The following is a 12,093-nucleotide window of genomic DNA, read 5'->3' as shown; positions in this document are numbered from 1 at the left end:
TCTTTGGTCGTCTACTGTGTTTATTTTTTATTTTTTTAGAGCTTTTTCTATGACTTCTATGATCAGAATCAAGTTGATTTAATCAGTTTAATCATATAATGTTATGTGAGCGGTGACATTGAAAGAACAAAACAGTAAAGTTGCAGCCAGACAGATTTACAATGAGCTGTAAGATGCTATAAATCTATGTTCTACATAATTCTCTGCAGGTGCAGGCGACCCCTTCCAAATTCCATTCTTTTTGCATTGTCATTTGATAAATTGTTATTCAAAATATATCAATTACAGCTGCTTTAAGTGCCTTTCATCCATGTTCTTACACATCGCCACTCGGAATAGCACATAATTAGAAGGAAGATAATCTTGTGTTTACTGCTTACCTTTACAGATATCATCATGTACATGCGAGAGTCGTTGTGGTCTTAGTTGACTAAGACTTTAGTCAATTAGTCATTTTTAAATGTTTTTTCATGCTGACTGACATATTTCCAAGACACTTATGAGCACATCTCTGGAAAAACGAAAAATTTAAAGTGATGCTATTGTTCAATTGTTTATGGAGAAACTCAGTTTTACAGATATGTTGATTTAAATTGTCGATTTTTAGTGGTGGACAACCCTAGTGAGTTCCTTTTTTAGCCACATAAAACAATGTTTCTTTTTGTTATTGTGCCTCTGTGGGACATCACTAATGAGCAAGTCTCTATTCTAGTTTGCTGCCATCTACTGCAGAAAATCTCTGAACAACATATGCTCTCACTCCAAGGACAGAAGCTCCCTACTGTACAGACTGATTACATCAGCAGTGCATTGTGTTTCATCCACTATGAGGAAAGTCGTTGCAAAGCTGATTACGGCTCCTCGATGATAGCTCGTCCTCGTAGATGGATCCCCTGATATGGTCGTGACTGGAATCACCACTGTTGAGGATGTTTGAGCAAGGAGAGGGCTGGGGAGACTGAGTATGCATTCTGCCTCTTCGCCCCCATCAGGGTTCAGAGCAGCAATCTGGAGATTGAAGCAGTCGGTACAGCGTGTGTGTGTGCAAAAATAATAGCCTTTTTAGTAATCCTGACCATGGGTCACCTTAGTGCCAGCCTGAGCTCTCGCATACACCCTTAGCTGGAGCAGGCGCACATGAAAGATAAACACGCATCCCTTTGCCACACATGCAGCAGAGGGACCTTGGCTCTTGACATGGATCCTAAGGGATTTAGGTGAATATGTCTGCTAATGCTACAGCGCAGTAATACGACGTGGAGAGAGAGAGAGAGAGAGGGAGAGACACGCAGGGATATCAGAACAAACGGACACGCCAACTTTTATTGTGATTATCAGGTTTAAAATGTATTCTGGACTGATTTTCCAGCCTTAACAACATCAGAGAGTCTGTTTTTACCTGCCCATTCATTCCATCCTTTTCATCTCGAGTCTAAAGGGAAACTTGTGCATTTATCCGGATGAAAGATACTTCAGCCGTGCGGGTCTTCTTTAAATTATATTTTTTAATTTGTATTGTCTTTATTTCTGGTAGCTGTTCCTTTAATCACTCTTGACTACGAGGTTGTGACACTTTATGCAACACTAAAGACATCCCTCATCTATAGCAGAGTGCCAGTGGAAGAACACAAAGATTGACCTCTGTATGCCCTTACAATCATCCTTTATTCACACTATTTGCATATCTTTTGAACTCATAGACTTCACACAAATTAGCAGTTTTAACAATTTCATTATTTTTGTGCATGCTTTTTAGTGATTTTCACAGAATTTCCAAGGAATTAATGTGGTTTCTATAAAAACCTTTCTTCCAAAATCCTTTAGGTTTAGCTCAGGTTAAACAGACATGGACACAGACACACTTCTCCTTTCCTCCCTCCCTGAAGCTGCAGACATGACTACATTACTAATAATAGTTCACAGGGATGTGACTCAGACATCAAGGCATTTTGTCAGACACTCGTGTTTATTTAAATAAGCTCACAACATGACGTTGTTAAATGTAGGTGTGCATGCTTGTTTGTGTTTTGTGATTTATAGATACAATGGAGAGTGGGCGATGGGACGGGAAGCTTTGGAAGACATTCTGTACAGAGCCCAGCTGGAGCTTTACTCCCAGCCTCTCTTGGTAAGAACCACAGCTCTGTGCCTTTTTTTTTAAGTCAATCACATAGTCTTCAACTATTTTGTGAGCTTGACTCAAATACCAAACAATGTCGTAAAACAATGCTTCTGCCATGTTTCACACAAATCAGCACAGGCTGTCTGCAATCCTTAAAATCAGTGATGATGGCTGTATCGGGTTCCAAATCAGACTTCAAATGTTCTAAAGCAACCCTGCTTTAATCGTGTAATTGCTTATCAATCTGCACGTGTCACCTCCAGCTGGCGAATGCCATGAAGAACTCGCTGCCAGCCAACGCTCCCGATGACCCGCGGGGGCGCAAAGTGCTCCAGGTGGAGGTGACACCCACCATCAGCCGCATCTCTATCTCAGCCATCACTACTGCCTCCATACGACGCCACCGCTGGAAGAGAGAGGGTAAGACTGCAGCAGCCCTAGAAACAGGAAGACCTGCCATCATGACCGCAGCACACAGCAAAGTGAACCGGGCCTCCGTGCAGGAGAGATCACAGTAAATGTGACAGCACAGTAGATCCATTACAATCATCTTTTATGTTGTATGCAAGAAAAAGCACCAGTATTCAGTCAGGATTTAAGCTGTAAACTCACAAACTTTTTTCCCGATTAGTGAAATGCCACAAGAGGGAACTATTTGATATCTGCTGTTTGTCCATAGCAGTGAGAAGGAACCCTGCTTCTGTGTAAACCAGTCACACCATTAGCATCGTCCAAGTGGTGTTTCATGTCAGTTATTGTATGTAATTGTAGTCATGTAGTCTCTGCGTTGCAGTGCTTGTGCCACTCACTGCTCTTTATTTGCTTGTCTTGTCTCTCAAGTGTGTGCTGATCTTTGTATCAACATTAAACTTCAAGGCTTGTAGTTAATGAGAAACCCACGACAAAATGGTGCCTGTAGATTCTACTGACCCCATTTTACCCAATGGACGAGCGATAGATGGCGCAGTTAATTTAAACAATATCATTGTGTTCTACAAGTGAATTTACAAACGGCTGTTAGACCTGCTGTGCCCATGATGAGGCCCAAATCGCTTGAGGCTTGCTGCCACTAAAGAAACACGTTTCCCCATCTGTGTTGTTGACTCCCAGATTGTTTTGACTACTCAGCCGCAGGAGAGTTGAGCCTCATCGTCAATCCTCCTAGCCTCGCTCAGCACCACCACCACCACCACCACCCTCCCTGGGACCCCAGAGCCAAAGAGGAGAGAGAAGGGCGGCCTCACAGCCACCACAGCAGCAGCAGCGTCATTCCCCCCATCACATTTGAGGGTAGGGGACAGGGGCGGACACTCAGAGCAGAGGGTCTCGGGAGGAGGTGCCCCTTCGATCTGTATCCTCCCCACCCTCCTCCTCCTCCCTCTCCTCCTCAACTTGAGGGTGTTAACTATGCCGTTCCTATTTTGGCTGCCTCTTCACTTTCCCAGAGTATACTAACTCATCCAGTCTATAAGACCCTCAGGCAACAACCCTCATACTTTAGACCACTACTATGTTTCGTCTCAAGAAAGGAAGAGTCACCTATTCTGGGTTTGAAGGAAGTGTGGCCAGTGGCCATTTTGCATGGGCCTGTCATGTCATATATCCTCTCTTTTTCCTCATCATGCCTCCAACATATTTGAGACTGCTGCCCTTGTCACTCACTGAGCATGTTAAGTGCCCAGCCTGCAGCTTGACCTTTTACTCCGGGCTTTCTTAACTCTCCATGTCTGATAATTGGTTTTAAAAATTAATTTTCTCTATAAAATACATCCGTTTTACAAAACTGGCACCGGGCATCCGACATCTTGTTTCTGTTGTACTCCTCGCAGTGTTTGACAGGGCCACAAGTGTTGGGTCACTCAGGCCAGCAGCGACCATCTGCTGCCGCCATTCTGCAGGAAGAGGGCCTTCCATTTTGCGTTTCAGTCCGGCAGCTTTATTGTATGCACATTTTGTGTTCTGCCACGTTTCTTTTCCTCCGCTCAGTAAGTGGGAACGAGCCTCTTATCATGCATGTGCACGCTATGAAAATGCTTCGAAAAATGTCAAGTAAAACACAGAACCCTGGAACACTAACGTATCGTAGGACGAGGCCAAGCAGACTGAACATTTTCACGGTTTACAAATACAATACTTTGAACTGGAAAGCCTCCTACAGTGCCAGGGCCTGTCATGCAGCCCATTTAGTCTTGTGTCCTTATCCATGTGTGGTTGCTACATGTGTTTACATTTCTTTAAATCATTGAGATCCTTTTGACATGACCGAAGAGCAGCTCATTTCCTGGCTTTACGGTCAGCGTCTGTCTGAGTGCCACCCTGTCTTCATGAAAGTCTGTGTGGCTGGTGAAATAATCCTTAAAGTTGTTTCAGTACATAGAAATCGGCGACCCAGTTAAGAGAGAACTGTGATTATTGTAAAGATGATCGATCACTCAATGTTTGTGTAACTACTGGACATTCTGTCCTATATGTCCTTTAGTTTGGGGCTGCATTGCAGTGATATTGAAAATGTCAAAAAAAAAATCCTGGTATACGATACATTTATGATTTAGAAGTACATCCTTCTTGGAAGCCACTGGTTTACATTAATTTTACATCGCCGTATAAATAAAGATATTGTGCAGACTCAAGCTAGCTAAAACATCTGCAGACTTACACTCGCTACTCTAATAGTGAATATTACATCACTTTATTTTTGGTTTTGCTGTTAAGAAAAGGGAAAATTTTAAACTCTCACTATTGGTGTGTTTAAGGATGTATGGATCTTTTAATTTAGTTAATTTGGCTGTCAAACATGTTTCTAATGACAGAACAACGCATGGCGTTGATAATGTAGCCACGTTAATAACGGCTTTTTAACTTAATGACTTGAACAAAGCAGCACGTTATGAGTTTTGCACATGCTGCTTCGTTATGTGCTTCAGACAATATCTGTCTCAAGCACACATCGGGCTCTGCTGACTGATTATATATTAATTAATTGTGTAGCCATGACCAGAAACCAATAGCAAGCATATACAGTAAATGAGTTGAACAGGCTAAAACATCAAAAACACAATTCTTTAATTGCAAGACTTTGAGGAACTTTGAGCTCTTCATCTGGGATTGGGTTGGCTTGTAATGGCTTGCAGACTGGCCCATTTAGTCTTGTGTGCTGTCAGCTCTTACTGGAGTGCTATTGATCTGATGAGGTGTACGGATTCTTCTCGCTGCTCTCCGCAGATTGGCAGGCTCGACTCTGCTGGCCGGTCAGCCAACTGACCGCCGGGCCAGTGCTGCAGGAGAAACGAGGGATGGGGCGGGAGAGCATGTGTCTTCTCCTCCTGTTATGTGCATGTCAGTCCAGACCTTTTCTTCTCGGTTTCTCCATTTCTTTTCTGGTGCTGCCTGCGGTTCCCTGTCGTCCAATTGTGCTTGTCCCGACAGTGCATGACGGAGACAGACGGTTGATCCTCTGCCTCCTCTGATTAACAGGCTTGTATGTCAATAACATGATTTCTTTCTAACTCAATTTATCATCCTTTTCCCTTTCAGCCTTCCAACAATGATGTCATAGATGGATTGTTAAATGTTTAATTGCTTGGATGTCAATGTTGTGCTTGGATGTCAAATTATCAGGAAATATTTGAATCCAATATATTTTGAATATGACACCTTTTGCTAGACGCTCTCTTATCCTGCAGGTTATTGATTGCTCACTTTTCCTAAACAAACAACTAGTCCGATTTTAATCGATCTGAATTACATCGGATGAGCAAAGGTCAAGGTTATCGTGTCCCGTATTGACTTGTACTTCTTTTTGGTGCCTAATGTCTGAGCTAATGAAGTAGCCTGGTCTGTTAATTAGTGTGTGTGTGTGTTCATGGTGGCTTGCTAGAAGGCTCCAGTCTGCTAATGTATAATGCATTATGTATAAACCCTAAGCATTTTAGTCCTATTGCCCAGATTAATCAGAGAATGTCGCAGGCCTGTTTACATCATAATGTAAAGAAGCGTTTCTCTGGATTAAGATGAAATTGTCTAGATTCTGAATTTGGGCTCTTAACAATAGTTAAGAGCCTAAATTCAGAGATGATTAATAGTCATTTTGTAAGTTGTTTGCAGATGCTGTGTCAAGATTTTCTTTAAAAAAAACTGAAGTATTGAAATGTTTTGTTTATGGTCAGATTGAAATGTGTCAACATAACCTCAGTCGCCTGCCTTGCTCATCTTTCTTTTTGTCTATCATGCTTTCTTTCTGTCTGTTTGTGTTCGTTCATGTTCAGATGCTGATGGGATGAGCGGCGGGGAAGATTCTTTCAACATCAACGACCCAGACGAGGGTTTCTCCTCCGGGGCGTCTAACAGCAGCCAGCCCTGCGGCACCAAGGCGGGCGGCAGCATGGGGCCGAGGGGCGGCAGCCTGAACAGCAGTAGCAGCAGCATCAAGAAAGCCATCACAGCCCGGCTGTCTCGGGAGAAGGATCGGGAGAGGGAACGGGAGAAGGATCGAGAGAAGGACCGTGAGAGGGAACGAGAGAAGGAACGAGAGAAGGAACAGGAGAGGGAACGAGAGAAGGAACAGGAGAGGGAGGCGGAAAAACAGGCAGATTTGGCAGCGGATCACCAGGCTGATGTGAGGAGGCACCAGAAGCAGCAGTCACCTCCAGCTAGCATCAACTTGGATGCCATCCACCTGAGCCCCATAAAGAAGCACCTGAGCTTCCCTGTGGGGCCCACGTTGGTGCGGACTGGCAGCACCTCATCCAGCAAGTCCTTTGACTGCATGAATTTCAACCTGAATGGAGGTGATGATGAGCGAAAGGAGGAGGCGGCGGGGGGCTCTGAAAAGGAAGGAGGGCCTCCAACAGGCGGCTCCCACCGCCGCTCCACCATTAGCCTGCAGGAGGAGCCCCTCATCAGGCCAGAGGATGCCCAGGAACTCCTGTCTCCTGGAGCTCCTCTCACCAAGCAGTCCCGCTCCCCCAGTTTCAACATGCAGATCATATCACAGGTCTAACAACACAATGCAGGGCACGACACACACACACACACACACACACACACACACACACACACACAGACAGGAAAATACCGGTTCCTTGTGCAGTTCTTCTCTGCAACTTTTAACAATCCTACTATGACAACTTCTCTCTACCTATCTGTATTGGTGTGTGTGTGCGTGTCTGTGTGTGCGCGCATGTGTGTTTGTTTGTGCTCAAGAGTTGTGTCTCCACCCTTTTTAAAGTCTATTCCAATCTTGACCTGCAGTCGTTGCTGGTGGGTGTAGTAAATGACGACTGTTGTAACTTCAGTCCAGCATGTCACTGCGTCCTCCCGTCTGACCAAGCTGAGCATTCCACATAGAAACTTGCCTCAAAAGGAGGAAGCGTTGAGAGGAGATGCGTAAGGATGCCACGCTAGCTGTAGAGGATATCTATGTATGACATTTCAGAATTGTTTAGTTCCTGACTGAATCGGTCAGAAATGAATCGGCAATAAAACTTACCGTCGCTCATGTTTGAGAAGAGTGAGGATTATTGCTCTTTCTCTTCATTCCTTCCCCTTTCATTCCCGGGCTCACGTGCAATCGATCTAGCTGATTTATCTTCCTTGTTAATTGTTGTTTTTTAATGAGGCATAAATGGTTTTAATAAATAAAAATCCTTTTAAATGTTTGTTTTTTTAAAATCACAATCCAAAGAAAGTAACTTGTCCGACAGGAATTTGGCAAAAATCAGTCGGACCAAAGTGATTCTCTAGTTTTCAGCCGATGACCTTTTTTTATTTATTCTGTAATTATAATATTCTCATTTGATCTGTAAATTCCGACTTTTAAAATGGTTGTAAACTGAAATGTGGTTACGGTTTGTTTAACCCAAGCTTTTAGCTGGACAAATCTGAAGAAAATCACTACTGTGCAGCTACAAGAGGAATGAGTTAATCTTGATTTAATACCCAAAGGTGAATTTGAGAAGAACTGGATTAAAACGATTTTGCCGATTTGGGTCTGAAGCTAAAAGGCAATGACTGTATTTTATATTTGATTGTCATGATGGTTTAAACCATTTCATGGGTCCTTCCATCTGAAAGCACTTGTGTGTTTTCCGGGCTCTCGCTTGTGTGTGGTGTCATAACTGAGCCGGGGCCGTCCTGCCGTCCGCAGGCTTGTACTAGTCAATGCGCATCAGCAGTCGCCGTGGCGATCGTCTCACGTTTTGTGCTCCGATTGGACGCTCATGAAACATTTTGTTCTACCTCATTGTGTGTTCACCCTGCCACTCAGACACTCGTCTCCCAATCAGACGCAGGATTTAAAGATCCCGTTAGGTTTGAAACTGGAGCGCTCGAACAGTTTGGGGGATTAAACTGTGGACCAAACTGGTTTCACACTAGAACTGTAAGTGTACGTGTGTGTGTGTGTGTTCATGTGAGGAGTTGTGACTGAAGGCCTTGCATTTCAGTTCAATCCCACCACGCACTACAAATGGCTGCAAAACAAGAACACGACTGTCTCCAGGTTTTGATCTGTCAAATAACAAACACCCACATCGGGAGAAACCTGATTATTTGAATTCCCTAGTAATTATTCTAGTAATTATTCCCTAGTAATATATTATTTTCTTTATATAATTTTTGAAGTGCAATTTCTTTTCTCTCTTTTTTTTTTATGCTCATGTGCATGGGAGTTGGAATCTCTGCTGTTAAATGCCTGCATCTGCAAACAGTGCTAGCTAGCCTTCTGTCGTGCTCCCTGCCCCGGCTGAGTGAACTGAACATGGCGTGCTGTCTGCATGTTTAGTGCCCTGCAAAGCACGGCGGTTTCAGATGTGTGAAACAGCCAGCGAGCCAAACCCAAGTCTCGTCCTCGTCTTTGCCAGATGTGCCAATACACATCCTGTCCTTAAGGAAATCATGTTTTGCTTGGGTGTCTTAAGCTTACAAATGCCTATTTTTCTTTCTGTTTACTGGTCTTATTTTAAAGTTACAGGACACAAAAAAAAGGGATGTTTGGACGTATGGCTCAACGTGCCCTTAGCAGCTTCAACTTTTTTTGCCATGAATTTGCTCGTCACAGGTGTGTGTGTGTGTGTGTGTGTGTGTGTGTGACACACTCACTGTTTGCTGTTTACATGTAGAAGCGGTATATTATGCGTCCGTGTACTGTAGATGTCTGCTGTTGTATTGCGTTTCCCTCTGTCTTGCTCACGTGCTGGTTTGAAATTGAGAGTGAGTGATATATGTATATAAAAGTTAGTTCAGTCGGCAGTGAAAATCCCACACAGTCGAGCTCCTGCTGTGCTGGAAACCTTCTCAGCGGCTGCTCCTGGTCCCGAGTGAGTCCTGTTTGCGCTTTAGCCTTAAACATTTCAGGCCAAGAAGCCTCGGCTCTTTGGACTCTCATGCGCCTCCTCCTCCTCCTCCCCCCGCTGGACTGTGGAGGAAGAAGAGAGGAGTGCAGCTACAGTTCACACTCGCCCGGTCCTCTGCTGTCATCCCTGAGCCGTGTTCCCATTTGCTGTATTTTTGCCCGTGAGTTGAGTGGCACCTTTTTTTGCTGTTTTTAAAACTGGTGACGTGTTCATGTCATTAATGAGTGCCCCGGACCAAGGTGACCAGCAGCCATGTTGGTACTGTATGTGGACTTAGAGTAACGGATAGACAATTATTCCTCAGTGTCCGGTGTTATTTGCATGTGATCAGGGTGGGAAATGAACACCAGCCAGTGAATGTTGATACAACTTGACTGTGGCTGGAAGTGTTATCTGCTATTCATTTAGTACATTAATAGACTAAAGACGACTTCTCATGAGGTCCAATTACATTTCAAAAAGCATCTCTCTATGAAAGTAAAAGGTTGCTCTTGGTCAGCCACTGTCGCTGGTGGACAAAGTTCATTTCCTGTCCTGCATGTGATAACTGTGGGCTTTGTTTTATGCACTTTAATCCATCCACCTCTCTCCTCAAGATAGTTATTGAAATAATATATATACATATATGTATATCTATTATATATGTGCAAACGTGTATACACTCAATGCAGGGTTTTAGTCTCTTTAAAGTAGTAATTCTATGTGATGTCACATCCAACACAATGCTATTTTTGTTAAAGTCTAAGGGTACAGCTATTTATTTATTTTTATTTTCAAAACCAAAAAAAAATGTTACGGGGGTCTGGAAGGTCTCAGGAGTTTATCAAAAAGCCACATTTTAAAAATGGCAGCACCAACATTTCTGTTCTTAAAGTCAGAATTGATTCTATGCAACATGTTTTCCCCTCTTTTTTTATTTTTGGTGTTACCAGCTTTTATTGATCCGTGTCGGGTGGGACGGGGCACATGCATTTAAGCTGATTTTGAAGGTGCAAGTCCTCAACAGCGCCCCCATTCAGCGGTTCTGTTTATGCACCCTGTCAAGGTGCTGCAGAGCGAAGGACCGCTTATGTGGCTGAAATAAAAGGACCATCCATTTGTCATCCGACTGCCCTCCCAGAGAGAAAGCCACACTGGGGCCTTTGGTGCATGTCGAGCCCTTCTGTCAGTTTGCTGCTCTGTGGCTCAAAGACGTTCGTTGGTGTATGAAATATAAACAGATTATCAACAATGAATCTAATCTGGTTGCTTCGAGGGAAGCTGCTGGGCGATGTGATAACACTGTACTATTGATGTTGTATAAATGGAGAGAGACTTATTTTAAATCTTGTATATAGAAAATGTACAAAGGTGAAAGCAAGATAAATATAAAAACTGCAGATCAGTCTGAGATGTAGAGAGAAATTAATCTGTATATTGTTGAATAAATATTGTGCCGTAAGGGATAAGAGTGTCTGTCTCCTTGTGTAGAAGTGGTTTGAAATAACACAGCACAGTTCAGTTTGACTACTACTGCTACATTTTAAATAAGCTTAGTAAAAAAGTAGTTTTACTAGATGACTTATCCAAAAATATAAAAGGGTTGAGATGAATTACAAAAAGAAGCGCTCATTTGTTTCTAACTTGTGAATTTTAGTATGCAATTTGATATATCTAATATATTTTTAAGAATTCCTATAGCAGCTGAGCATGCAATACATGTTGAAATATAATAATGTTAATTTTTTATGTATTTTTATCTTATAACCATTTATAGCCAATTAACAAGAATACAAATTAAAGCAAAACGTCAACACATCGCCTTGTTCCAGCTTCTCAAATATGATGATTTGCTTCATTGTCTATTGGAATAATAAACATTTCATGGACCAAACAATTAATCAGGAGAATAACCCACATATTATTAATGAAAATAATCGTTCATTACAACCTTCATTATAATAATGGTATATTTGATAATATAAGTGAGAACAAGAAGCATGGAATTTATATTTGACCAATTATAAGCTCAATTATATATAAATTGAGCTTTATATTTTGGTCAAACATTATTTATTTATTTATTTATTTATTTTAATTTTGCCTCAAAGATATTTACTGTTCAATTTTAAGGTGTTGTGCAACACCAAGTAAAATGTATTGTAAGATATCAAAGCTGAGAAAAGTAGACGATAATATAAATGCTTAATTGAAGAGTACAGCTGGCTCCCAGCTTGTGATCAGTGGTGATTTGCTGACACGTAGTGGTGGTAATTCAGAACAACAGTCGATGTGCACGTAAATCAATTGAACCTGAAAATGACATAACACTTAATAACCAAAATAATTCAGGGATTGATCCCTTCATCCAAAATGTACTTTTGTTTGATATTCAAATAAGTCACATTTGAATAATTCCCATGATTACACAGACTGCGATTTTAATTTACTTTAATTTATTGTGTTTTGACACATTCATTTAAGCTCAAATGCCTGAAAGCTGCACTTTGCCTCAAATATCCCATAAACAAACAGCAGCTCACTTCTTGCGGTGCACCTCTGACCCCCCACAGCACTTAGTGGGCTGGGCCCTGACCCATGACCCCTTTTACTGGTGGTTACATATTCTCAAGCTTTTAC

The 12,093-nt window shown here is 42.3% G+C and overlaps 1 protein-coding gene across 3 annotated transcripts in view; it reads left to right on the top strand.

Annotated features, from left to right (window-relative positions):
• Positions 1-10,918, top strand: part of LOC117750144 (protein FAM126B-like) — a 34,310-nt gene extending 23,392 nt beyond the window's left edge. Inside the window, exons 10-13 of one of the 3 annotated variants that reach the window (XM_034561144.1) lie at positions 2,041-2,128; positions 2,386-2,542; positions 3,251-3,412; positions 6,388-10,912. In XM_034561144.1, coding sequence (XP_034417035.1) covers positions 2,041-2,128; positions 2,386-2,542; positions 3,251-3,412; positions 6,388-7,121 — 1,141 coding nt within the window. In that variant the 3' untranslated portion in view covers positions 7,122-10,912. Of the gene's footprint in view, positions 1-2,040; positions 2,129-2,385; positions 2,543-3,232; positions 3,413-6,387 lie in introns of all 3 variants that reach the window. The other 2 variants (XM_034561143.1, XM_034561145.1) reach the window with 2 other exon arrangements.
• Positions 10,919-12,093: the final 1,175 nt, after the last annotated feature.

This window comes from Cyclopterus lumpus, chromosome 21, assembly GCF_009769545.1.
Source record: "Cyclopterus lumpus isolate fCycLum1 chromosome 21, fCycLum1.pri, whole genome shotgun sequence".
Taxonomy (NCBI): Eukaryota; Metazoa; Chordata; class Actinopteri; order Perciformes; family Cyclopteridae; genus Cyclopterus; species Cyclopterus lumpus.
Note: the sequence above shows the minus strand (reverse complement) of the source record. Positions and strands in the feature narration are given on the sequence as shown.